Source organism: Erpetoichthys calabaricus, chromosome 4 (assembly GCF_900747795.2).
Source record: "Erpetoichthys calabaricus chromosome 4, fErpCal1.3, whole genome shotgun sequence".
NCBI lineage: Eukaryota > Metazoa > Chordata > Cladistia > Polypteriformes > Polypteridae > Erpetoichthys > Erpetoichthys calabaricus.
Window position 1 is genome coordinate 259,283,793 of NC_041397.2, and position 27,393 is coordinate 259,311,185.

At 38.0% G+C, this 27,393-nt stretch overlaps 1 protein-coding gene across 2 annotated transcripts in view; it reads right to left on the reverse strand.

The window, feature by feature from the left end:
- Positions 1 to 13,350: 13,350 nt before the first annotated feature.
- Positions 13,351 to 27,393, reverse strand: part of si:dkey-229b18.3 (uncharacterized) — a 66,945-nt gene continuing 52,902 nt past the window's right edge. For both annotated transcript variants that reach the window (XM_028800686.2, XM_028800687.2), the window contains 3 exons: positions 21,320 to 21,541; positions 17,979 to 18,094; positions 13,351 to 14,057 (listed from right to left, as the gene is read on the reverse strand). In XM_028800686.2, the coding sequence (XP_028656519.1) occupies positions 17,999 to 18,094; positions 21,320 to 21,541 (318 nt within the window). In that variant the 3' untranslated portion in view covers positions 13,351 to 14,057; positions 17,979 to 17,998. The remainder of the gene's footprint in view (positions 14,058 to 17,978; positions 18,095 to 21,319; positions 21,542 to 27,393) is intronic.

Sequence of the window (27,393 nt, forward strand, 5' to 3'; positions counted from 1 at the left end):
GAGAGAGAGAGAGAGAGAGAGAGAGAGAGAGAGAGAGAGGGCTCGCGTGCTGATGAGAGAGAGAGAGAGAGAGAGAGAAAGAGAGATAGAGAGAGAGAGAGAGAGAGAGAGAGGGCTCGCGTGCTGATGAGAGAGAGAGAGAGAGAGAAAGAGAGATAGAGAGAGAGAGAGAGAGAGAGAGAGAGAGAGAGAGAGAGAGAGAGGGCTCGCGTGCTGATGAGAGAGAGAGAGAGAGAGAGAGAGAGAGAGAGAGAGAGAGAGAGAGAGAGAGAGAGGGCTCACGTACTGATGAGAGAGAGAGAGAGCTCGTGCAGCTGAGAGCGAGCGAGCCTGCGCCTGCAGCTGAGCAGGGAGCCTGGGTGTTTGTGTCAGTGTTATTCAATGTTTTTACATTAGTTTACTATTACACTGTACATTCTATGGTGTAATTAACTATATTTGTGCTTAAAAATCTTTAAAAAAATATATTTACATACAGTTCGTAGGTCTGGAACGGATTAATTGTATTTACATACAATCCTATGGGGGGGAAGTGCTTCAGTTCACAACCAAATCGGTTTACAACCAGAGGTTTGGAACGAATTATGGTCGTGAACCGAGGTTCCACTGTAATGATGTTCTTCCTTTTGAGTTTCAAGTGCCTAATTTGTAGGTGGACTGCCTGTTTATACTTGGGGCTTATCTAAGAGGTACACAGTAAGTAGGCTAAGTAATCAGGAGATAATAAAGATAAGTTAAAGATAGATAGATAGATAGATAGATAGATAGATAGATAGATAGATAGATAGATAGATAGATAGATAGATAGATAGAAAAGGCACTATATACAAGATAGATAGATAGATAGATAGATAGATAGATAGATAGATAGATAGATAGATAGATAGATAGATAGATAGATAGATAGATAGATAGATAGATAGATAGATAGATAGATAGATACTTTATTAATCCCAAGCGGAAATTCACATTCTCCAGCAACAGCATACTGATACAAAAAACAATATTAAATTAAAGATTGATAATAATGCAGGTAAAAACAGACAATAACTTTGTATAATGTTAACGTTTACCCCCTTACCCCAATCCCCCCCCCCCCCCCCCCGGGTGGAATTGAAGAGTCGCATAGTTTGGGGGAGGAACGATCTTCTCAATCTATCAGTGGAGCAGGACAGTGACAGCAGTCTGTCGCTGAAGCTGCTCTTCTGTCTGGAGATGACACTGTTTAGTGGGTGCAGTGGATTCTTCATGATTGACAGGAGCCTGCTTAGCGCCCATCGCTCTGCCACAGATGTCAAACTGTCCAGCTCCGTGCCTACAATAGAACCGCCTGATAGAACATCTGCAGCATCTTATTGCAGATGTTGAAGGATGCCAGCCTTCTAAGGAAGTATAGCCGACTCTGTCCTTTCTTACACAGAGCATCAGTATTGGCAGTCCAGTCTAATTTATCATCCAGCTGCACTCCCAGGTATTTATAGGTCTGCACCATCTGCACACAGTCTCCTGTGATGATCACGGGGTCCATGAGGGGTCTGAGCCTCCTAAAATCCACCACCAGCTCCTTGGTTTTGCTGGTGTTCAGGTGTAGGTGGTTTGAGTTGCACCATTTAACAAAGTCCTTGATTAGGTTCCTGTACTCCTCCTCCTGCCCACTCCTGATGCAGCCCACGATAGCAGTGTCGTCAGCGAACTTTTGCACGTGGCAGGACTCCGTGTTGTATTGGAAGTCCGATGTATATAGGCTGAACAGGATCGGAGAAAGTACAGTCCCCTGTGGTGCTCCTGTGTTGCTGACCACAATGTCAGACGTGCAGTTCCCAAGACGCACATACTGAGGTCTGTCTTTAAGATAGTCCACGATCCACGCCACCAGGTATGAATCTACTCCCATCTCTGTCAGCTTGTCCCTAAGGAGCAGAGGTTGGATTGTGCTGAAGGCACTAGAGAAGTCTAGAAACATAATTCGTACAGCACCACTGCCTCTGTCCAAGTGGGAGAGGGATCGGTGTAGCATATAGATGATGGCATCCTCCACTCCCACCTTCTCCTGATATGCAAACTGCAGAGGGTCGAGGGCATGTTGAACCTGTGGTCTCAGGTGGTGAAGCAGCAGCCTCTCCATGGTCTTCATTACATGTGATGTCAGAGCAACAGGCCGGAAGTCATTCAGCTGACTAGGATGTGATACCTTTGGGACTGGGGTGATGCAAGATGTTTTCCAAAGCCTCGGGACTCTCCCCTGTCCCAGGCTCAGGTTGAAGATGCGCTGTAGAGGACCCCCCAGCTCCAATGCACAGGCCTTCAGCAGTCGTGGCGATACTCCATCTGGACCCGCTGCTTTGCTGGCATGAAGTCTCCTCAGCTCTCTGCTCACCTGCGCTGTTGTAATTGTGGGTGGGGATGTCTCTCCTATGCTGGTATCAGCAGAAGGATGTGTGGAGGGTGCAGTACTCCGAGGTGAGAGTAAGAGTGGGTTAGGGTGGTCAAACCTGTTAAAGAAGTTGTTCATTTGGTTTGCTCTCGCATCTCTGTCAGCTCTAACTGTGCTAAACCCGGGTAGCTCCACGTTAGGATCTGGGATGGTGGTAGTTAGCCACATTTCGCAAAAGCACAACAAACTGCATTCTCTGTAGGTGTCTGTAGGACATTTTTCACCAGCACAGCCAGTTCGTTGATCTTATTTGAGATTGAGTTCACATTTCCCAGAATCACAGAAGGCACCGAGGGCTTAAAATGCCACTTTCTCGCAAGCCACTTCATTTTTTGCTTAGTGCCAGCTCTGCTGCCACGATACCGCCTTCTTACCTCGTTGGGTAAATAGGGAACTACACTGGCACTGGCATTTGTTGTCAGCGCTCTAAGTTGAGTACTTGAATAGACGAGTCTCGGCGTGTAAAAATCCATGCCCACGTTGTAAAAGTAAGTGTGTCCAGGGAACGAATCCACATAAAATAAAGTGATAGGAGTGATCAATAAAAAAGAGAAAAATAAAAGTAGAAAAATAAAGTCGTACACGGAGCTGCTGAAAAGGCTGCCACTCTCGGCGGTGCCTGAGTCATAAAAAAAAATGACAAATTTTGTATACTGTAACTGAACCACATGGAAGGACACTACAAGGTTATTATAGTTAACGAAAACTAAAATCAAAACTGAAACTATAATTAAATAATGTTTTCGTAAACTGAAATAGATAATTAACAAAACCGAAATGAAAAACTAAAACTAAATGAAACTATTAAAGTAGCTGGAAAGACTAACTGAAATAAAATAATAATTTACTAAAATATTTGTAGTTTTCGTTTTTTGAATGAATATTCTTACCGTTAGTCTTTAACCATTGTAAGTTTTCTCTAAAACAGAAAGTCATCCACCATGAGCCGCCTGCATATATATCCAGTGAACGGCGGCTGGTGATGGAGGGCGGCTGTTCACACAGCATTTGCGGTGACAGAGCAAGCTGAGTGCAGGTGCGTAAAGAAATAAGTGATCGATAACTAGGTCATCATACAACATCAGCATATTGTTGCTGACCAATCACTTTTGCTTTAAAAACATCGTTTAAAAACGAAGTGATACAAACAAAGGTAGAGAGTCTGCCAAGTGATGAAAAACTAAACATACTAATGGGTTTTTGTATTTATTCCATATTTATTAATTTATCTTTTTTAGTTCATATTCACAACTCAAAATACCTGATATTGTGAAAGTAATCCATTAGCAGAATTATATTTTAAAATATTTGTCTCCCTTTTTTCAATGTTTTTCTCTCTCTTTCAAAATATATAGTTGAAATATCATATTCATTTTGTTCTTAACATCAGCCTTATCATACATATTACATATCAGGGAGTTTTCCTGCCTTACATCCAAACTTGCTGTGGTAGGCTCCAGGTTTCCTGCTATCCTGCTTTGGATAAATAGGTTTAGATAATGTATATATTGTTCCTAATCTCAGATGCTGTCTGTGTTGTTTTATGCCTGTCCGTACTCCTATTACCTGGTTCTTGCTCTGCTCATTATGGGTTTACTGTCCTTTATGGTGGTCTATTCAAGTCTCACTGCCCCAAACCTTGACACTATTTGCTTGTTTTTCTTTGTTTCCCTCAATACAGCTAGGTGGGGTCTGCACACTGATTCAAGTCTAAGAGCTGTGTTCTTCCTAAGCCCCTGTGATTTTCATGAGAAAATATTTAAAAAATTATAAAATTGTGTAAAATTGTTCATATTCAGTGTCTAGTTTTGATTATGCTTGGTTTTTATCAGACAAAAACAAAACCAGATAGTAAACCAGGCAGTGTAGTAAGCTTCCACTAACATTAAACTCATATCCAAATCTGTGTACAGTTCTGTCTGATTGTGACACAAAACTAAACTCTGTAGGCGCTCCATGCCATACTTACTAAAACTAAAACTGAAACTAATACATATAAAAATAAAATAGAAATGTCTTTGTGAAATAAAAACTAAATTTAAACTACAAATACACGATGAAGGAAAACTAAAACTAAACTGAATTTCCAAGTAAGGTTAGAAAAAATATAGAAATAAAACTAATATAAAAAGGCAAAACTATAATAACCTTGGGACACTCACGTCACTGGATGGCTGGTGCTAGTCTGTATCTGGCTAAAGTGGCAGCAGCGAGTGTATAACTGGCTATTAAAATGGGTCTTCACTTCACAGAAATTTTTGTATCTAAATATATGTTTTAGAATGAATAAAGATTTTTTTTTAATCAATCAGATGTACCATTAACATGTCATTTACCCACTAAGTTTCAAAAAGAGGCCATGTTGCCACTTCCATAATATCCCATAGCAAACACATTACTAAATCAGGAGGCCAATGCAAGAAAGCAACACCAGCATGGACACATCTGTGGCCACCATACTAATTCTACAGATGCAAAATATTTATAAAATGACAGGAAAGTGTTGGATTTTGGGGGATTTTTGACTTTTCAGTTTTTCAGATTTTTTTTCCCCTCAGAGGACTCTAAAACTACACCTTAGCATAAATTAAATGCTGTTTCACGTTTTTCAAAGGTCATTTTACATCCCTATGACTCAAGACCAAGTCTTCCAAACTGATGAGAATGTACAGTGCCTTGCGAAAGTATTCATCCCCCTATGGTGTTCGTCCTATCTGGAATTACAATTACAACCTGGTGTTCGTCCTATCTGGAATTACAATTACAACCTCAAATTAAAATGGATTTTTAGATTTTTTTTTCTATTTGATTTACACAGCATGCCTACCACTTTGAAGGTTCAAAATATAATGTTCTTTTCCAGCTCTTTCAACACCATTCAGCCCCCCCTAGTGAGAGACAAGCTGTCCAGGACTCATAACTGGTGAACAGGATTACAGATTACCTCATTGGTAGACCTAAGTTTGTCAGACTGGAGAACTTCACCTCACAGACTGTAATCAGTAGCACAGGAGCTCCACCGGGGATTGTTCATTCTCCTTTCCTCTTCACCCTGTACACATTGGACTTTAGCTACAATTCAGGGACATGTCACATGCAGACATTCTCAGATGACACTGCCCTTGTGGGGTGTATCAGGAGGAGGAGTACAAGGGTATGGTGGATGACTTTGTGGGATCGTGTCCACGATGCTCCTTCTCTGTTCATAAGCAGTATTAGCTATGCACTACATCTGATATCTCACTACTTGGTCACTACTGTAAAACCTTTTTAAATAGTGTGTGACCATAAACATGTCATCCTATCAGTATAAGCCGTGCCACTTTATGTTACCTTTAACTTTAATATAATGTCACTTTAGTATCTGTCACTTTATTATTATGTGCCACCTGTCACTTTGGTAGTAATGTTATTTGCACAATTCCCATTGCACTGGCACTGCCTCAACTCCAATGTACTTACTTAAAGTTATTTGTAAAATGTGTGTACTTAAATGTTTGTATCTAACTTGGTATAATCCGTGGCTACTGGTACTTATGTTTCCCTCAGGATCAATAAAGTATCTATCTTTCATTGTGACAAAAACTTTAAGACAAAAAAAAGAGAAATCAAGAGAGTGCAGTTATTCACCCCCCAAAGTCAGTACTTTGTAGAACCCCCTAATGCTGCCATTCGAGCTGCAAGTCTCCTGGGGACTGTTTCTATTAGCTTAGCCCATCAAGCCACTGGGATTTTCACCCATTCCTCATGGCCAAACTGCTTTGGCTCCTTCAAGTTTACAGATTGTATTGGTGTCCAGCAATCTTCAAGTCATGCCACAGATTCTCTATTGGACTGAGCTCTGGGCTTTGATTCTGCTATTCCAAGACATTGAAATGTTTCCCAATAAAACCATCCTGTGTAGCTTTAGCAGTATGTTTATAGTCATTTTTCTGATGAAAGGTGAACCTTCATCTCAGTCTCAAATCTCTGGCAGACTGAAAAAGGTTCTCCTCAAGAATTGCCCTGTATTTACTGCCATCCATCTTTCCTTCAGTTTGGACCAGTTTCCTCATCCCCAGAGCTTGATGCTTCCACCACCATGCTTCACTGTGGAAATGCTGTTCCAGGAGTGACAGTAAGTGTTGGGTTTGCGCCACACCTGGGGCTTCATGTATGATGCCATGCGTAGAATTCACATTAAAACATGGCGTATGGACAAAAGTGGAAATGTGTGTATGCACAAAAAAAAATTCAGATGCACAAAACCGTGCATAAGCCACAAGCTCCATAAATCCCAGTTAGCATGAAATGTAATGCACGTGCACACACCTGCTGCCCCACCCTGACTCCTCCCAGAATTATGTCCCTTTGAATATGCAAATCAACATAAATAACCCTTGTTACATTCAGCATTATGTGAAAAGACAATGGCTAAAGCATGGAGAAAAAAAAAAAAAAAACTTCTGTGTATGCAAATTGAAGGCAAGGAAAAATGTACTATTTGTTGGCTTAAGCAGTGGTATAAACAACAAAAGGAAAGTGATGGAATACAGTGTAGCGGAGACACTCGAAAGTTCAAGTCAAAAAGTCATACAGTGCTTGAAATAAAAAACAAGTGGTCAGATGTCAAAGTCGAGGTGAAAAGGCAAGCTGTAGTCCACTGTCAAGAGTGCCATATGGAAGCGTATTAGGGCACAGAGAAAAGAAAAAAAAATTAGGCACACAATGAATAAAAAAAAGGTTGAAATGTTGACTTTAATCCTGTAGTTTATTTTGTCATTAAAGTAGAACGTTGTTAATTCATCTTAAAATCAATGTTTAATTTACTAGTTTCTCAAATCCCATCGCAACTAAAGCAGCATTTATTCCCTGACCCAGTCATTAATCACTATGTGCTTCTTAAACGGGCTTTCTCTTTAGTAGACAGGGGTGTACAGCCATTGATCTCCACACATTCATGACATCACAGCTCTCTGAACATTTCAGATAGTAAGATGTACACTTGGTATCACTTTCATGATGAAATGAATTAAAGCATTAAACACGTTGGGGCAGGGTGGCGCAGTGGTAGTGATGAGCTGGCACCCCATTCAGGGATTGTTCCTGCCTCCACAAGATGCTTGCTGGGACACATGCGACCCTGAATGGAATAATTAAATTCAGTAGTTCCGTCTCTGTCAAACGTACCAACCCCCAATTCCTGTCCTTCTGTTTCTTTCTCTATGTAACCAAGTGCCACACAATGAGCTCGGTAATAAATGTAAAGCTAGCTGTAAGCTTACAATACCAATTCCTCCAAATATTTATAGAACATTGAAAAATCTTAACTATACATGTTTAATTATTCCATCCATCCAGGGTTGCACCATTCCCAGCAAACACCAAGTGTGAGGCAGGAACAAGTTAAAATAGACTGCAGCATGGCTGAGTGGAATCCATGCAGATGCTGGTGGCTTTCTTTAGGCAGCATGTGCTATAAATGTCCTCCAGGGCTGGAAGCTGTATCCCAATAATCCTATGTGCTCTCGACACAACCCACCATGAAACTTTCAGATCAACTGCTGTGCAGCTATGATTCCACACACACATAGAATCGGTTAAAATACTCTAGGTGGTGCACGGAGAGTAACAACTCTAAAGCAGCTATGGTATTTGGAATTGTTTGTTCATTCTGTGCACCATTATATTGTTACAGAATGATTACAATCAAGTGAATTAAACGTTGATGTAAACGATATGCAGTTAATTTTGATATATTTGATAAATCCCACCTCACTGATGCAAATGTGAAAAATCGGGAGTGGTCTCCCCTACATTTTCTTGTATACTCTGATATGGGGATGGATATTTGAGGAGAAAACCGCGAGACGAGGATTATATTATGAAACCATCAACAACAAATCAAATCAAATTAATAATTTATTGATCAATTATTATAAAAGTAAAATTAAATAAATTGAACTCTACAGCTGCATGAATAAAAGGTAAAGTACCACTTCCGGTTAACAGAAATAGCCCAAAAGTTGAAAGAAATCTACTTTTGGTACCTAATACTTGTATGCAAAATTTGGTTGACCTAAGTGAAAGCGTACTCAAGTTATCGTGTTTACATATGCACACACACAGACAGACACATAGACATAATTTCAAAAATGGTATTTTCAGACTCAGGGAGGTCTAAAACGTAGATTTAATCAAAATCTTGAAATGGAATTTTTGGAGGATTCCAATACTTTTCCTATACTGTACTTTGTACACGAGAAAGTAAAAAAGGGAGACAACACAAACAGTAACACTGATTTGACACTGGGTGCCGCCAGTTTGCAAAACCAAGCAGAAACGTGCGTACACAAAGGGGGGGGGGGGGGGTCTGCTGTGAGAATGTGTGTGGCATTACCCCAAGTTTAGCTTTTATAGATCGCAATGTGAGCGTGGAAACGGGTATATGTAACATTTTTGAGAGCACCATTTATACATGAGGCCCCCGGTGTCAATGATAGCAAAAGAGTTCAATGTTAGTCTCAACTGACCAGAAAACGCTCTTCTACGCATTTGGGGAGTCCACCACATGTTGCTGGGCGAACTCACAATGGGTTTTCATACTATTTATCTTTAAGCAATGGCTTTTTTGAATATTTGAATATTACTGTTGATGTTTCAACTACTAGATGTGCTCCACGCTGTTCTCGCTTTTTAAATTCTTCTATTACATCCGATTTTAAAACCATATTCTCTAGTCTTGATGTACATGTCCAATATGATGGTGTCGATGATTCTGTCTTAGAATTTAATTCTTCTTGTAAAACGGGTTTAGACTCAATTGCTCCGCTCAAGATATTCTGTAATAAGAGAAGACCTGCTCCCTGGCTAAATGAAACTACGCGACCGCTGCGCCGCGCCTGTCTAACTGCGGAACGGTGTTGTAAAAAAGATGGACTGATTGTTTCTAAACAGATTTTTAGGGCTTCTCTATTCACTTCCCAGGTTGCAGTAAAGAAAGCTAAACATAATTTCTTCGCTGATTTAGTATCCCATCCTTCTAAGAATTCTAGGGTCTTATTTAATTCAATTAATGTGGCCATTCACCCTCATTCTGTGACGGGTTTAAATAGTACTGTTCTTTCATGTGAGCAGTTCCTTTCATTCTTTATCAGTAAAATTGATACAATCCGCTGTGGTATTGTTCCAACTGGCTATGAACTTCCTACTGTTAATCATGGTATTGTCTTGGAATCTTTTGATCTTGTCTCACTTTCACAGTTAAAAAGTACTATTGACACCCTTAAGCCAGCTCTCAGTCCTCTTGATATAGTACCACCACGCCTCTTAGCGGAAGCCTTTGTTGTTTTGGGCTCATCTTTAATAGCCATTATCAATGGTTCTATTAATGAGGGGGTTGTGCCCTCAGTTTTTAAACATGCTGTAATATGTCCCTGTCTAAAAAAGGCAGAATTAGATCCTGGAGTTTTAGCCAATTTTCACCCGATTTCCCAGTTGTCATTTTTGGCTAAAATATTATAAAGAATTATTTATAATCAATTGGTTGATCACCTTAACTCCAATAATTTATTTGAGATCTACCAATCTGGCTTTAGGTGTTATCATGGTGTTGAGACAGCCCTCCTAGAAGTATTCAATGACATCTCTATTATTACTGACTCGGGTGGCGCTGCAGTCCTTGTCCTCCTGGACCCGACTGCTGCCTTTGACACCATTGACCATGAAATATTGCTGTTTCGGCTTGAACATCTTGTTGGGCTTAAAGGGGCTGCTCTTAACTGGTTCAGGTCATATCTAATTGGTAGACACTTTTCAGTGACTTTAAATTCCTCTTTTTCGTCTACTGCTCTTCTTAAATGTGGTGTTCCTCAGGGATCCATTTTGGGTCCTATTTTATTCTCTATATACTTTCACCCTATTGGAGCTATTTTTAGGAAATTTTACATTTCTTTTCACTGCTTTTCTGATGATACACAGGTTTATATTCCTGTCTGCAACTCTGCAATGAATCAACTGCACAACTGTCTGTCTGAACTAAGATCCTGGATGGCTAATAATTTTCTTGACCTGAATCAAAATAAAACAGAGGTGCTTATAGTGGGTCCATCGGCTAAAGCCCAAATTGGTCTTGGACTTCTCGGCTCTTTCTCTGTCTTTCGCAAACTTCAAGTCCGCGATCTTGGTGTTATCTTTGACAGTAACCTCTCTGTTGAGAAACGGATCAATTCTGTTGACAAGAGTTGCTTTTTCCAACTTCGTCTTTTAGGTAAGATAAAGCCTATTTTATCTTCTAGGGATCTTGAGAAAGCTACTCATGCTTTTATCTTTTCTTGCCTTGATTACTGCAGCTCGCTGTATTCTGGGATTAACAAATCCCTGATACGCAGGTTACAGTTGGTCCAAAATGTTGCCGCTCGCTTTCTGGTTGGGGCAAGAAAGTATGACTCTGTTTCTCCAATATTAGCTTCTTTACACTGGCTGCCCATCAGTTTTCGAATTGATTTTAAAATCTTGTTGCTAGTTTTTATATCTTTACATGGGCTTGCTCCTGCTTATTTATCTGAACTGTGTGTTTTACACCAGCCATCCAGAGTGCTTAGATCCTCTGGTCAGTTGTCTCTTGTCCCTCGTACCAAGTGTACAACCAAGGGGGACAGGGCTTTTGCAGCTGCTGCTCCTCGCCTGTGGAACTCTCTACCTCATCACATAAAGGAGTCGTCTACAATTGAACTGTTCAAAACAAGATTAAAGACTCATTTCTATTCACTTGCATTCCATGACCTTCAGGAATACTGAGAGTTTCCTCATTGTGATTATGTAATCTTACTTCTATTTATTATTTTATTTATGTTCATTTATTTTACTTCTATTTATGTTGTGTTTTTTTCTTCTTTTATTGTAAAGCACTTTGGCCACAGCATTCCTATGTTGTTTTAAATGTGCTATATAAATAAATTGACATTGACATTTTTTCAGGCCTATCTTCCATAAAGCCCCGCTCAGTGCCATGTATGGCTTAAAGTGGTCCTATGGACAGATACTCCCCATCTCCACTATAGATTTTTGCAGCTCCTTCAGCGTTACCCTTGGCATCGTTATTGTATCTCTGATTAATGCCCTCCTTGCCCAGTCTGCGAGTTTTGGTGGATGGCCTTTTGTTGTCAAGTTTGCAGTGATGGAATGAAATCCGGCCGCCGCAGTAGTGCTCCGGGACTGGAGCTGTATTGTGTCAGCTTCTATCCATTGCAGATACCAGGTAATTTTCAAATTGCCTTTACTTTCTGATTTGCCCTTGTATGATCTGGTCCTGGTGATTTGTTTGATTTCAGCCTATCTATCTATCTATCTATCTATCTATCTATCTATCTATCTATCTATCTATCTATCTATTTAACCAGAGCAGAACTTCTCCCTCTGCAATTTCCAAATCAATCAGTACCTCCTTAGAAGTCCCTTTTACGGCTAGGAGGTTATCTACTTCCTCACCTGTGAAGACCTCAGAAAACTGCACATTTAGAGCATCTGCTATTTCACTGTCTGTATCTTTTAATTCTCCTTTACTATTCCTGATGCACTTCACCTCCTTGACTGTTCTTTTGCTACTAAAATACTGAAAGAATCTCTTTGGGTATCTCTTTCACCTTATCTGCTATATTTCTCTCTAACTGCCTTTTAGCCTCCCTAATATCCTCCTTAATGGCTGCCTTTATGTTCTCATATGCCCTGCAATTCACATTGGAGTTATCAATCTTAGAGATGTTTTATTGTCATTCTTCTTTCAAATTTTTATTTTACCCACTGCAGATTTATTTTTTTTAATTTCCTACTAATTTGAAATTTTGGGGCGTACCTGTCCTGAATTATATGTAAAACATTTTTAAAATGGTTCCACTGCTCCTCAACTGTTTTCATATTTAAAAAGCTTATACCAGTTTTGCCCCATCTTATCAAAATTTACCCTACCTAATTTAAACTGAACAATTTCAGTTTTTGCATTTGTGCTTTCTGAAAACACTGAGAATTGTTTTATATTGTGGTCACTTGTAGATCAAGCACCTCTACCCCCTCCACCCTATCCTGATTATTACAAAATACTAAATCCAGACAGGCTTTCCTCACACTGGTGCTTTAACAAACTATGATAAAAACAGTTACTAATTACATCTAAACACACCTATTTGTATTGCAAGATGCTGCAAAGTAAGCCCTAGTAATATTCAAATAGTTAAAAGTCCCCCATGACTATCCCCCGTCAATATATAATGATAATAATATAATATCCCCATGTAAAAATGTGTTATTAACATTATTAAAAAGAAGGGCACTGAAATTACTATTTGCGCAGCAGGGTCTCTAGAACACTCCTAAAATCAGGCCTCTATCCCTAATGCTTTTCATACAAATCCAGATGTCCTCACTACAATGTGGGTCTTCACCCAACCAAAGATTTGCATTTAAATTCTGTTTTACATAAATTTCAACCTCCTTTTCTGTTCTTTCTATCCATCCTAAAATGTGTACATATCCATGTTATATTCATCCTCATCTTTGATATTTAGCCAGGTTTCAGTTACTGCTATAATATCATAATTGAACTCGGCTGTGTACTGAAAACTAATGTCATGAAGTATTTTGTGTTTTAGATTTGTAATTAACTTACAAACACCCACACACACATACATATTCTATTTTTTTCCATTTTGACATTAAATAGTCTTTTTTTCTAATATCCAATGTCAAATGGGCTGTGAACTTAGCACAGGACACAGACCGATGGTCCAGGAGCAGATAAAACTGCTGGAGAACACATGGCCTGGCCTGTCTAGCTTGACACGTTGCCACCAGTAGGGCAAGAGGAATGAAAGTGAAGTGAAAGCGGTAAACGTGCTTCTCTTCGATTATCAACATCATGTTATACATAAGAGAACACAGCATTTAGAAATCCCAAAATTTATTAAAGTTTTATTTTTCTTACAGCCCAGAAACATCTAGACTTTCACATTTGTACTTGGAAAATACAAAGTTAAAAATGCAATAGTTTATAAACAAAGCTAATATTAAATATTTAAAAGTTACTTCCAGTAAATATAAATGACATTATCCTCTTATTTTAAAACTTCAGAATTTAGCACTCTTACCATAATTATAACAAATATATTTTTAAAATAACCTTTGACTGAGCAAACCTCTTTTATAAATAACAATATGCTTTATTCCCATACTAGCATCTTAGCATTAAAATGCAGTCTTACAGCACGGTGGTTGTATCTGAATACAAACACAGGAACCAGAGCAATAAAAACATCTGTTCCTTCAAGTAAATCCAGCTAACTCGCACTTCATTTTTATTAAAATGTAGACATGTCTGGTGTACAATAAAAACTAAGATCATTTAGGAACTTAATAAAACATTCTAATCATAAAAATTCTGAAATAACTTAAACTAATTACGTTTTAAATTATATATAAGTAGAACATTTAAGTTATAGTTATGGGGATAAAGTACACAGGGATGGAAATATGTACAAGAAAACTTATATTTTCAAAGTCCATTCCACTCCTGAACACTTGATGGGATGTCCCATTCTCCATGCGCACAATTAAGACCGTCAGTGCTGAAAATCTCCACATTTACTTTCACCTGGAATAAAACATACACAAATTATCCGAGATGTTCTCAAAATAAGTGTCCCTCCTAGGAAGAAGCAAAAGGTCATTTAAAAATGCTGCTGTCTATATAAATGTCAACCATTTATAGTAGAAAAACATTTAAAATGGACTCCAAAATTGTAACAGCACTTTATAGACTAAAAAAATAATATTAATCCATTATAACAGCAACTAGCAATTTACAACAAAGGAAGCGCAAGTTAAAAGCTACAGGATTACTGGCAATGAACAGAATTAATAACCAAGGTTCAAGCAAACCTGAGACAATGGAGTAGAACTCAAAAGGACCAACAGCCCACCACTCTCTTAACATGCGACATGTAAATTACTCTACAAGGTGTTGCACGCCAAGTTAGTGGTCCTGAAAGGCAGTGTTTGTAATGTAGTGGCTAATATTATGCAACAGTGTTCCCCCACAATTACCCACTCCCTTGGTAAAAATGAGCAAAAAAGGGCACAATCTTTCATATTTCATTTTGCAGAGTTGAAATAATGGATGACATCTGGGAAAGTTGTCTGAGAATTATTGTGCTAAAATTTGGAGCTATCCAGCAGCTAAGCTGTCTTTTTATGGTGCACACTGTAATTCATTTCACCTAGTCCTACGACAGTGTGCCCTGCTTGAGGCAAATTCTAAGAAAAATGAGTCAGAATAATTTTTGCACATTCTGGTGTTAATTAGTTCTGCTAAAGTTAGGCGCATAAAATGGCATGCAAAAGTTTGGGCACCCTTGCTTAAAATGTCTTTTACTGTGAAATGTTAAGTGAGAAGAAGATGAACTGACCACCAAATGGCATAAAGTTAAAAAGATGACACACTTCATTTCAGCATTTTATGCAAGATTAGTGTATTGTTTTCATTTTGTACAATTGCACATTGAAAAAAAGGAAAGGAGAACCATCAAAGGTTTGGGCACCCCAAGATGACGGAGGCCTCATAAATTTTCCCAATAACTCAGACCGTAACAAGATTGTTAGGGTTTATGGCTTGTTCATAGTCATCGTTAGGAAACCCCAGGTGATGCAAACTGCAAAGCTGTATAAATTGTCTCACTCCTCAAACTTTGTCCCAACAATCAGTAGCCATGGGATCCTTCTAAGCAGCTGCGGTACTCTGAAAAATAAAATAATTGATGCTCACAAAGCAGGAGAAGGCTACAAGAAGATAGTAAAGCATTTTCAGGTAGCTGTATCCTCACTTTATAATGTTATTAAGAAAGGATTAACAGGAATGGTGGAGGTCAAGTTGAGGTCTGGAAGACCAAGAAAACTTTCTGAAAGAACTGCTCACTGGATTGTTAGAAAGGAAAATAAAAACCGCCATCTGACTACAAAACACCTTCAGGAAGATTTAGCAGACTCTGGAGTGGTGGTGCACTGTTCTACTTGTAGTGACACCTGAACAAATACAACCTTCTTAGTAGAGTCAGCAGAAGAAAACGTTTCCTGTGTCCTAGCCACACAGTTCAGCACCTGGCGTTTGCAAATGTAAACAAGCCTGATGCACTTTGGAAACAAGTCCTGTGGACTGATAAAGTCAAAATAGAACTTCTTAGTCACGATGGGCAAAAGGGATGTTTGGGGGGAAAAAAAGGGTGCTGAATTCCTGGAAAGAAAACCTCCCCAAATATTAAGCCTGGGGGTGGATCGATCAGGCTTTGGGCTTGTGTTGCAGCCAGTGGCACAGGAAATGCATCATTGGTAGAGAGAAGAATGGATTCAAATAAATACCTGCAAATTCTGGAAGCAAATGTCACACCATCTGTAAAGAAATGTTAAAAAGAGGATGGATCCTACAACAAGGCGATGATCCAAAACACACCTTAAAATCTACAATGGAATAACTCAAGAGGCGCAAGCAGGTGGTATTGCCATGGCCCTTGCAATCCCCCAACCTAAACATCATTGAAAATCTGTGGATAGATGTCAAAAGAGCAGTGCATGCAAGACAGCCCAAGAATCTTGCAGAATTAGAAACCTTCTGCAAATACGAATGGGTGAAAATACACCAAGTAAGAAGTGAAAGACTCTTAGCTGGCTACAAAATGTGTTAACAAGCTATACTTGCCAAAGGGCGTGTTATTAAGTACTGACCAAGTCAAACACCCAAAAAATTGCTTTAGGCAATTTTCATTTTTTTTGGTATTTTGTACCTGTGAATGATGGAAAGATAAAATGTTATCTTGCTTAAATATTAAAGAAATGTGTCATCTTTAACTTTATGCCTTTTGGTGGTCAGTTCATCTGCTCACTTCATTATTCACACTAACGGACATTTTAAGCAAGGGTGCCCGAACCTTTGCATTCCACTATACATCTAGACACAACCATGAGTGAATTGTGCTTAAAACTCGGTGGGAACAATGAGATGGCTCACGGAGTGTCACATTTCCAAACCAAGGTGGCGCTCTAAGTAGCGGTGGTGATTTTGTACTGCAAAGCTCAGAGGTGCTCTCTTTAACCTTGTCTAACAGAGAGCAAGATTCTGTTTACACAGAACCATCTACAGTTGAAAGGTCTCCTCAAAAATCCTAATGGACGTATAAATGTGTGTCATATATACAAAATAAACATTACATGATGCAAGGGAAAACCTTTGTTGTAGCATTCGATTAAACACTGGCATTTGATGGCATCAATGGACGAATGGTGAATGTGAATGATACGTTGTCAGGTGCTGTGTGCGCTCTCTATTGTTCAGCATTACAATGGCAGTGTAGGAGTCTATGTAAGTTTGAAAGAATTGGAAGCTATATTTATGAATCTATGAACTGCAAAATATGCATTTGAAGTAAATGGTGTGTCACACCTCTTCAAAGGGCTGCCATTAAGATAGCTTATAACAAAGAGCCACAGGAGATGCAGATTTCAGTACTCAAAACACCCAAATCAACAAATCCATCCAACACTACCACAGATGCACAGATGAGGCTGCACAACCTCCTCCTTCTGATTGCACATCTAAACAAATAACTAAATAGATTTAACATTACTGTCTAAATAGAAATGCAAACAATGCCGTGCCAGAATATACCTGCAGTGTTTTAACATGATGTATATCCATAGACCACACTGCTTTTCTAACTACATTTGCTGTTGTTATATCATATAGTGATGACAGAAATATATCACAGCAGACAGACACTTCTCAAACTTGTGGATCCCAGTAGCTATGGTGGTCTGTGTGTGTGTCTATCTGTCATCAATGTTGCAACACTCATTACGTGCAAATTACTAAGCTTTAGTTAACTTGTGCTACTGAGCTCCTGAAGTGATAACAATTTTAGCTTTTTGTTTTGTCTCCGCATCAAATCTTTTGTTCAGTATATTTTGCTCTCTCTCTGAAACCCTGCAGCACACCATTTCACCGCTATTGACCACACACTTTTAAACGGGGTGATTCCAGACATGTATTTCTCATTTGAGAATCACAACTGGCTCCACAACATTAGACAGCAATAGAATAATATGTGCCCATCTTTGGGCTCTGTGTAGACTTGAGCATGGGAAAGGCGCTATATAAATAAAATGTATTATTATTATTATTATTAGTAACTAACAGCTTTTTAGGTATACCATAGGTATATGGTATTCCTATACAGCTGTGCATCTCCTGTTCTGAACCTTGTCGCTGAACATTTGATTATCACACTACATATTAGAATAGTAGTGCACAACACATTTTGCAGCTGTGGTTCACAACACCCCATATGATGTGCAAAATTAAACAGCTTTTTAGTCAATGTACCTGTTTACAGATGCATGTTAAACTATAATACAACCTTAAAGTATAGTATATAATAAAATAAAAACTCATACATTAGACTGAGCACAATATATTTTCAATTAGAATATACATTCATGTTTCAAATATAGAAAATGGTATACTTACATATCTTAGCAGACTTCCTCTCATTTCAAGCAATTTCTACATTTATAAATTAACTGATCATGAGTACGAATATGATTCTGCACATTTCTCATTCTAAAGAATGACTTTTTGCACAGCTGAAAAAGAGCAAATCAAATAAAATGTTATCTAACCTAATAAAGTTACATGTGTAGCTAGCCATGTACTTTCTAGAAGACTAATTCATGAATTTTATGCACTCTACCTATTCATACATAAGAGATGAACCCTCCAACAGATGTGTGCACTACAGCTGCAAACTAACTGGTAATCAATGCTAACTACAACTGCTGGGAGCATCTTGGGAGAAACTAAACTACATACTAACCTAAACCATGAGGAAATCAAATTGCCTTAATACGTTGGTTAGTCCTATAAAATGCATATCCTGTATGCATCATACAGACTGTTGTGCACATATAAATGCGTGTGTATACAAATACACACCAAAAAACAAAAAAAACACAAAATACATACACATACAGTGCATCCAGAAAGTATGTGAATTTCCCATCGGGATTAATAAAGTATCTATCTATCTATCTATCTATCTATCTATTCACAGCGCATCACTTTTCCACATTTTGTTACGTTACAGCCTTATTCCAAAATGAATTCATTTTTTTCCTCAGAATTCTACACACAACACCCCATAATGACAATGTGAAAAAAGTTTGAGGTTTTTGCAAATTTATTAAAAATAAAAAAACTGAGAAGTCACATGTACATAAGTATTCACAGCCTTTGCTCAATACTTTGTTGATGCACCTTTGGCAGCAATTACAGCCTCAAGTCTTTTTGAATATGATGCCACAAGCTTGGCACACCTATCCTTGGCCAGTTTCGCCCATTCCTCTTTGCAGCACCTCTCAAGCTCCACCAGGTTGGATGGGAAGTGTCGGTGCACAGCCATTTTAAGATCTCTCCAGAGATGTTCAATCGGATTCAAGTCTGGGCTCTGGCTGGGCCACTCAAGGACATTCACAGAGTTGTCCTGGAGCCAGTCCTTTGATATCCTGGCTGTGTGCTTAGAGTCGTTGTCCTGCTGAAAGATGAACCGTCGCCCCAGTCTGAGGTCAAGAGCGCTCTGGAGCAGGTTTTCATCCAGGATGTCTCTGTACATTGCTGCAGTCATCTTTCCCTTTATCCTGACTAGTCTCCCAGTCCCTGCCACTGAAAAACATCCCCACAGCATGATGCTGCCACCACCATGCTTCACTGTAGGGATGGGTATTGGCCTGGTGATGAGCAGTGCCTGGTTTCCTCCAAACGTGATGCCTGGCATTCACACCAAAGAGTTCAATCTTTGTCTCATCAGGCCAGAGAATTTTCTTTCTCATGGTCTGAGAGTCCTTCAGGTGCCTTTTGGCAAACTCCAGGTGGGCTGCCATGTGCCTTTTACTAAGGAGTGGCTTCTGTCTGGCCACTCTACCATACAGGCCTGATTGGTGGATTGCTGCAGAGATGGTTGTCCTTCTGGAAGGTTCTCCTCTCTCCACAGAGGACCTCTGGAGCTCTGACAGAGTGACCATCGGGTTCTTGGTCACCTCCCTGAGTAAGGCCCTTCTCCCCGGATCGCTCAGTTTAGATGGCCGGCCAGCTCTAGGAAGAGTCCTGGTGGTTTTGGACTTCTTCCACTTACGGATGATGGAGGCCACTGTGCTCATTGGGACCTTCAAAGCAGCAGACATTTTTCTGTAACCTTCCACAGATTTGTGCCTTGAGACAATCCTGTCTCGGAGGTCTACAGACAATTCCTTTGACTTCATGCTTGGTTTCTGCTCTGACATGAACTGTCAACTGTGGGACCTTATATAGACAGGTGTGTGCCTTTCCAAATCATGTCCAATCTACTGAATTTACCACAGGTGGACTCCAGTGAAGCTGCAGAAACATCTCAAGGATGATCAGGGGAAACAGGATGCACCTGAGCTCTGTTTTGAGGTTCATGTACATAAGTATTCACAGCCTTTGCCATGTGCTTTCTCAATTTTTTTATTTTTAATAAATCTGCAAAAAATCTCAAGTAAACTTTTTCACGTTGTCATTATGGGGTGTTGTGTGTAGAATTCTGAGGAAAAAAATGAATCCATTTTGGAATAAGGCTGTAACATAACAAAATGTGGAAAAAGTGATGCGCTGTGAATACTTTCTGGATGCACTGTAGCACCTGTCCCAATTTGGAATTAACTGTAACAGGGAAATGAATCAATAATAGAAAAAGTGCCATAGAAAAACAATGAGACATGCAGACAAAACTTAATTTTGATTAAATGAAGCTGTCCTGCTACATAGTGAAAACATAAAGCTTGCCTAATAAATGTAACCATTATTTAATCTTTAATAATGGTAATGCTGTTAATGGTGTGCACATTGAAAAATGATGCAAGTTTATATATACAGACACACACACACAGTGTACATATAGAAACAGAATGTCTCACTGCCTGTATGTTCCCAATACAATCCTACACCCTTTGACCGATCTAGACTAAATTTTGCACATTTCTAGGACCTTTCAAACAAGACAGACTACTTTGGACCCCAAAATTTGGTCTCTGTGGATCTAAAAGTTCACCCACCCGTGTACCACAGTTTGCACATCAGTGCCACCAGATCGCTCAGGGAAAGTGAAAGATCTGAATAGCAACTCTGCAAAATGCTTCTATCTACTGTAACATTAAAAAAAAAAAAAAAAAAAAAAAAAAAAAAAAGAGTATTGTGTGCTTTTGCAGGGCGGTGTTGGATGAGGCTTGATCAACACAAACGAAATCAAAAGGGTTGTTGTTTAACTCTTGCTTTGTCTGCCTTTTTTCTCTCCATAATTTAAGCACTAAGAACTATGCACCTTGAACTAAGACTATGAGTCACACATGACAGTGTTCATGGTTACAACCCATCAAGGAGGTACGTAATTCTGGAATCCTATATGACCCAAAAAGAACAAATTCTCAACACAAGACAGCAGAGACGCTGATAGGCATTGTGGATAACGGATAGCACAGCTAGCAATAGCACTATTTAATAAAAAAAAAACAAACCTTTGCTTTATTTCCTTAACCTATTCTACAAAAATAAACCCAAGCAACGGCATGGACTTTAGCTAGTATATGAGTTATGTATCAAATATATATGCAAATACATACACAATATGCCATATTTTAATCCAAATTGATAAATTATGCCATCTTAGGCACTATTTCACATGTAAATTAGCCATTATACCAAATATTTGCTTCAAACAAATTCAGAATAGAATTCAGGCATACAAAATGTTTAAAACAACACTGTAAAAGAGAAATAAAAAAAAAAAGCATACTTACAGGACAAGGCCAATGTTTTCCTTCTATGTGTCTTATTTTGTGCATAATAAGGGAGTCACAGCTCTTGAATGTCACACGACAATGAGGGCAGGTATGAGAAGGCAGAGGGGCACCACTGCCAATTCTAGATCTTCTAACCTTTATTTCTTTAGTTTGCTTCTTTTTGACAGGTTCTATAAAACTCCCCTGTCTTGAGTTCAATTTTACCATTTTCTGTAATTTCTGAAAACAAGCAACAAAGACAAACAATATATTAAAGCTTGAGCTTTGTCAAAAAACAATACTTGGTTTAACGTAACTGTAATTTTTAATATCAATACACTATACACAAAGAAAAATTTGTATAAACATGTGCGTGTGCAAGGATAGTAGGATTTTTGATAACTAAGGTGGCCTAGTAAGGGACTGTAATTTTAAAGAGGAAAAGTTCACCGAGTCAAATTATTTTTTAATGTAGTTATAACAAACAAATTAACACATTTTAAAAGGAATGTCAAATTAGCCTAAAATTAAAGTTTGACTATTCATATTAATAGTAAGTACATATTCAAATACTGTATATTAAAATGTGCTGCACATACATTTGCAGCTTATATGCTTTTTAAGTATTTCTTACTGTTATGTTTTACTTAATTGCTTGCAGACTATCAACAACTCATGACATATTTGCAAATTTAGCACAGTTGTTTAAAATAAGCAAGTGGAAACGACAACTTGAAAGTACAACCCTTCAAAAAAAAAAAAAAAAAAAAAAAGGAATGGACATGATCAAGGAGAAACACCAGATTAGGTGTGCAGGACCAGTTTTGACTTGGTACTTGTCACCAAGGGGCGCCAGTTGTGTGTTCTGTGCTGAAGCAGAGTGATCAATGAAAGTCAGTCAGAAATAAACTCAAATCCGGTTCCATTCTTTCAATCTTTACACTTACAGCAAAAATATAATACAGTTGAGTTTACAGTAATCCCTCGCTGTATTGCGCTTCGCCTTTCGCGGCTTCACTCTATCGCGGATTTTATATGTAAGCATATTTAAATATATATCGCGGATTTTTTGCTGGTTCGCGGATTTCCGCGGACAATGGGTCTTTTAATTGCTTGTACATGCTTCCTCAGTTGGTTTGCCCAGTTGATTTCATACAAGGGACGCTATTGGCAGATGGCTGAGAAGCTACCCAACTTACTTTTCTCTCTCTCTCTCTCTTGCGCTGACTTTCTCTGATCCTGACTTAGGGGGATTGAGCAGGGGGGCTGTTCGCACACCTAGACGATACGGACGCTCGTCTAAAAATGCTGAAAGATTATCTTCACGTTGCTACCTTCTGTGCAGCTGCTTCCTGAAGCGACATGCTGCACAGTGCTTCGCATACTTAAAAGCACGAAGGGCACGTATTGATTTTCAATTGTTTGTTTTTCTCTGTCTCTCTCTCCTTCTCTGCTCCTGACGGAGGGGGAACGCAACCCCCGCGATGGAGGAGGGATTACTGGTGTATTTTTAAAGTAATAAGCGCTTATGAATCAAGCACTGGTGCTTAAATGACACACATGAAAACTCAAAACAAATGTGGTACTTGAAAATACAGCTCTTTACAAAAGCAGGATTCTCAGTGTGCAGAGAGTGATGGAGATGTAAAAGTGGTATATTAAATGTGCACTTCGCACCACATAGTAATGACTTATTTACTAGATTGCTGTGAATAAACTGGTCATATGACAGCAAATGTGCATCTTGCAATGGTCTCGGTCCTTATTCCGAAACAGGTTCCTTCTTAAGGATCTGAAGCTCTAGCAAACAAGAGGAGATTGTTCATTCAATCCACCAAGCTTATTTGGTTAGCCATTGGCAATATTTTCCCATTGCTGATACTTTCAAGCAAAGTAAGTTGGAAAAGCAATTTGTATTCAGTTTTAGTATACAGTATATAGTAAATTCCATTTGTAAAAATTACAACTCAAATCACCAAACAAACTATTCAATGGTTTAGGAATTCAGAGAAAAGAATTTATAATTCCAGTATGTAGTCTGTGTTGACAGTAATTTACGCAGTGAATTAACAGCATTATATAAGCAGATTACTTTATAAACTGGCAGGTTATTTCAGTTTATGAAATAAACTGTAACTAAACAGTTTTTCCATAAACATTATACACACTGAACAATTGATCATTAAAACAATTAGGTACTTTGTGAAATAACTGCATTAAAATATAGAATTTTTGAACCACTTCACAAATTGACTAGATCACTTAGTGATTCTATGAAATAACTCTTTGCCAAACTGCTCCTGATTACCAAAAAAAAAAAATACAAGTCACCAGCTTATCATTTTAGGTACATTATATAATATATATATATATATATATATATATATATATATATATATATATATATATATATATATATATATATATACATACTGAGTATATATATATATATATGTATATATATGTATATTAATGGCATTTTTTTTTATTCAAGTTCTTATTCCCTGTGGATTCTTACTGAAAAACAAAAACAAGAGCACAAGACATCTCATGGATTCCTTGTAATTTGCACCTATGTCCATTAGAAGTAACTAATGTAGAAAAATGAAGATATAATGAAGTTTTGAAAGCTAAAATTATAACTGAGGCCCATGTATAACTACAGTATATACTGAGTTGATAATAACCAGATGTATTTTAATTACAGAGTTAAAGCAGATACTGTACATGACAACCTCCATTATCCAGAAAATCCACAAAATATGCAGACACTATTTCTCCATGTTTCATTTTACACGATAGAATCTATGGAAGTGGGATACATTGATGTATAAGCAACTTAACTCCAAAAGGGACACCTACATAGTCTGAGATCAATGAGATCACAATCATTTAGAGGCCAAAGCACATGTTACTAGGTCAAAGTGGGAGCCATGTGGTTTAAATTCAAACTGGAGCCTTAATTCATATTTAAAACAACAGTATGCAAACAGTCTTAACTATGTGTTATGCAATAGAAAAGAAATCGTTGTTTTAAATAAATTTTTAAAAAACACCTATTGTAAGGGCTGATTTACTCAGTTTCAATGTTAAACTTAAAATATATACTTAAGAGAGGTCTAAAAAGATGGCCTAATGGCGCTCTGTGGGTTTTTTCCCCCCACTGTGATTTAGACTTTCAAATTTTGAAAAAGACTTAGAAATTCTAAGTTCTGAGCTTAGCTAAAAAAGCTCTAGGTACTCACTCCATATGTGATTATTCAACTCAGAAGAGATCGAATAATAATGCAATAAATTATTTTGCATGCAAAACTTCCTGCACTTTTTTAAAATAAGGAACTGCGATTCCATAGAAGATGTGGGGATAATGTAGGGGAAAATAGCTCAATTCGGGGCAATAATTACTAAATGCAGAAATTTCACAGAAATGCCTCGAAGGTTCTGAGCTAATTAATTTTAAATGAATACATAAATGGATAAAACCATATGCAAAAAATGAAGTTTTATTACAGAAAACAATGGTTCAGAAGCTTAAATTTGAGGGGTTATTATCAAGTCGACAACATAGACTTGCCTACAGCAAACCAGCTATAATGACATTCAATGACACAAACTTACTCAGTCAATGTCAACAGATTAATTTTACTTTGCAGATTGAAGTGTTTGTTTCATTTAGCATTACTGTCATGTAAAAGAAACTTCAAAAAATAGCACCTCATGCCCCATGGTTTTATTAAGTGAGATAAACAATATATAGTATTCAACTACTGTATATGTACATAGGATGCACAAACACAACTCAGAATAAACAAATGCAAAGTACTTATTGAAAGCGTGTTTAATTGCCTGTTAAATTTATTTCATCTTATCATGAAACTTGCATTAGTTGCACACTTGGAAAAAAAGCATGTACTGTATCTGTATACTTTTGTGTACCATATTATTGTACCTTCTTACCATGGTCTAATATGTGTATGCTTCCATCCTTTTGTTTTAAAGTCTTTTTCACATATGTGACCCAGGAAATTTCTGAGTAGACCAACCCGGAATTTATTGAGATTTGCTCATTCACACATATTGTACATGTTGTATGCACTTATGATCCCGAGCAAGAGGGTAGAGACCGTAAAAGGCATCCAACAGAACACCACCTCCAACTGCAGGCTTTTCATTGTTATCTCCCTCATCTAAATACAGTGCCAGTTTCATTAAATGTATTATTCAATGTTGTAAAACATACTTGTAACATAAATGAGAATTTTTGACAAACACTATAAGATATCAGAAAAATCAGTCAAATGCCTAAAACATTTAGATTACTTCATATTTACAGTCCTAGTGAGTGTCATGAACCTCAGCTACCATAAGACTTAAACAGACCACCGCAGATTGTCCTTCACCTAGCTTCAAAGCCACCAAACCTTGCCTCTAACAAGTAACATCTGTGATAATGGTGCACAACTGTGTTTGGTGATAAGCTGGCTGAACAGTTTTCTCTTTGGCTTGGATGGAAATAAATTAATCTATTCCAAAATCTGATCAATTTCCACATCGTTTTAAAAAATGAAAACCTAAGAACACAAATTCTAAACAATGAAGAAACTTGTTTTATTTTTCATTACTAGCGTTTCTTAAAGATTGGACTACTCACATGAATATTGTCATAAATGAGAATACTGCAATAGCTTACATAATTTTCATGGCAATTGTGTGTACCTCTTCACACATACACCAACCTGGAAGATTCCTGGTAATTATCCTAGGTCTTGACCTGGGAAATTGCTGCATTGCCTTATATAGCAATCTTCTCCTGACTTTGTTCACACATGCACTCAACTTGAAGTTATGCAGTAAATTCCTAAAATACCCTACATTTGTGAAAGGCACTAGTAGTGCTAGCTGCAGAAAATCACCTTAAAGGACAGAAAGGAATTATTGTGAAAGATGTAACATTGAAGAAAGTTCTGCAGGAAAGTAAACTTGCCTTTCTTACCAGCTAAGCTGAACCTTGCATTAGCTGAATGGGGCATCCAAGTCATTTCTCAAAGTGGTGGACCATTTTTTTATTTTGATACAAATAGTGTGATCTCTGTGGCTGTATCATATAAAGACAACAATATTTCACAGCATTTTCTGACCTATATGACACTTTTACTTACACAGTTCCGGCTAAGGATTCTAGTTCGGATAGTGTTGCACATGATGATCTCTTGAACAGTTACTTCAATATTTTAAAAACACAATTCAGATGTATAATAAATAGCAGATAAAAGGGTGGAAATGTGATATTTCCTGAAATTACATTACTGGGGCCAATACAGAGTTTCTTCTGCACATTATCTTATCCTTGAAGAATTGTGCACACAGTGGCTCTATCACAAGGGTTAATTTACAAGATTCTTTTTGCTAATATTATATCCATATAAAAGGCTGTTGTTGGAAAAGCCACCAAAAGGAAATCTTGTGTGCAATCTCACCTGCAATCTCACCACAAAAACAATGTCTTAAAGTATGCAAAACAACATCTGATAAAAGACTAGCATTTGAAGGAATGAGCACCTTGCTAACTGTTAAGCATGGGGGTGCATCTATTATGCTTTGGGACTGTGTGGCGGCAAGCAGGCACAGGACCCATTCAGCAAGTACAGGGAAGAATGGATACCGCTAAATATCAACAAATCCCAAAGGAGAATCATAGACAGTCAGGAAACTGAAGCGAAAGAAGAATGGCATCTGCAAAAAGACAACAATCTAAAACTCACTTTGAAATTCACCATGAAGTACCTCAAGAAACACAAAGTGAAGGATTTAGAATGGCCCTTGCACTCCCCAGATTTAAACATCAATGAAAATCCGTGGGTTAACATTAAATGTGCCGTGTATGCAAAACAGCTGGAAAGTACCCCACAGCTGGTAGTGATCTACATCGAAGAATGGGGAAATTTTCCAAAACAAGAATTCTAAACCACATAGCTAGTGACAAAAATGTTTCCAAGCCATTTCTTTAGATCATAAAATAAACTTTAAATATACTGTACACTAACATTTTCATATAAATGCCACTGCTTTAGTTAGTTTGCTGTCTAAATTGA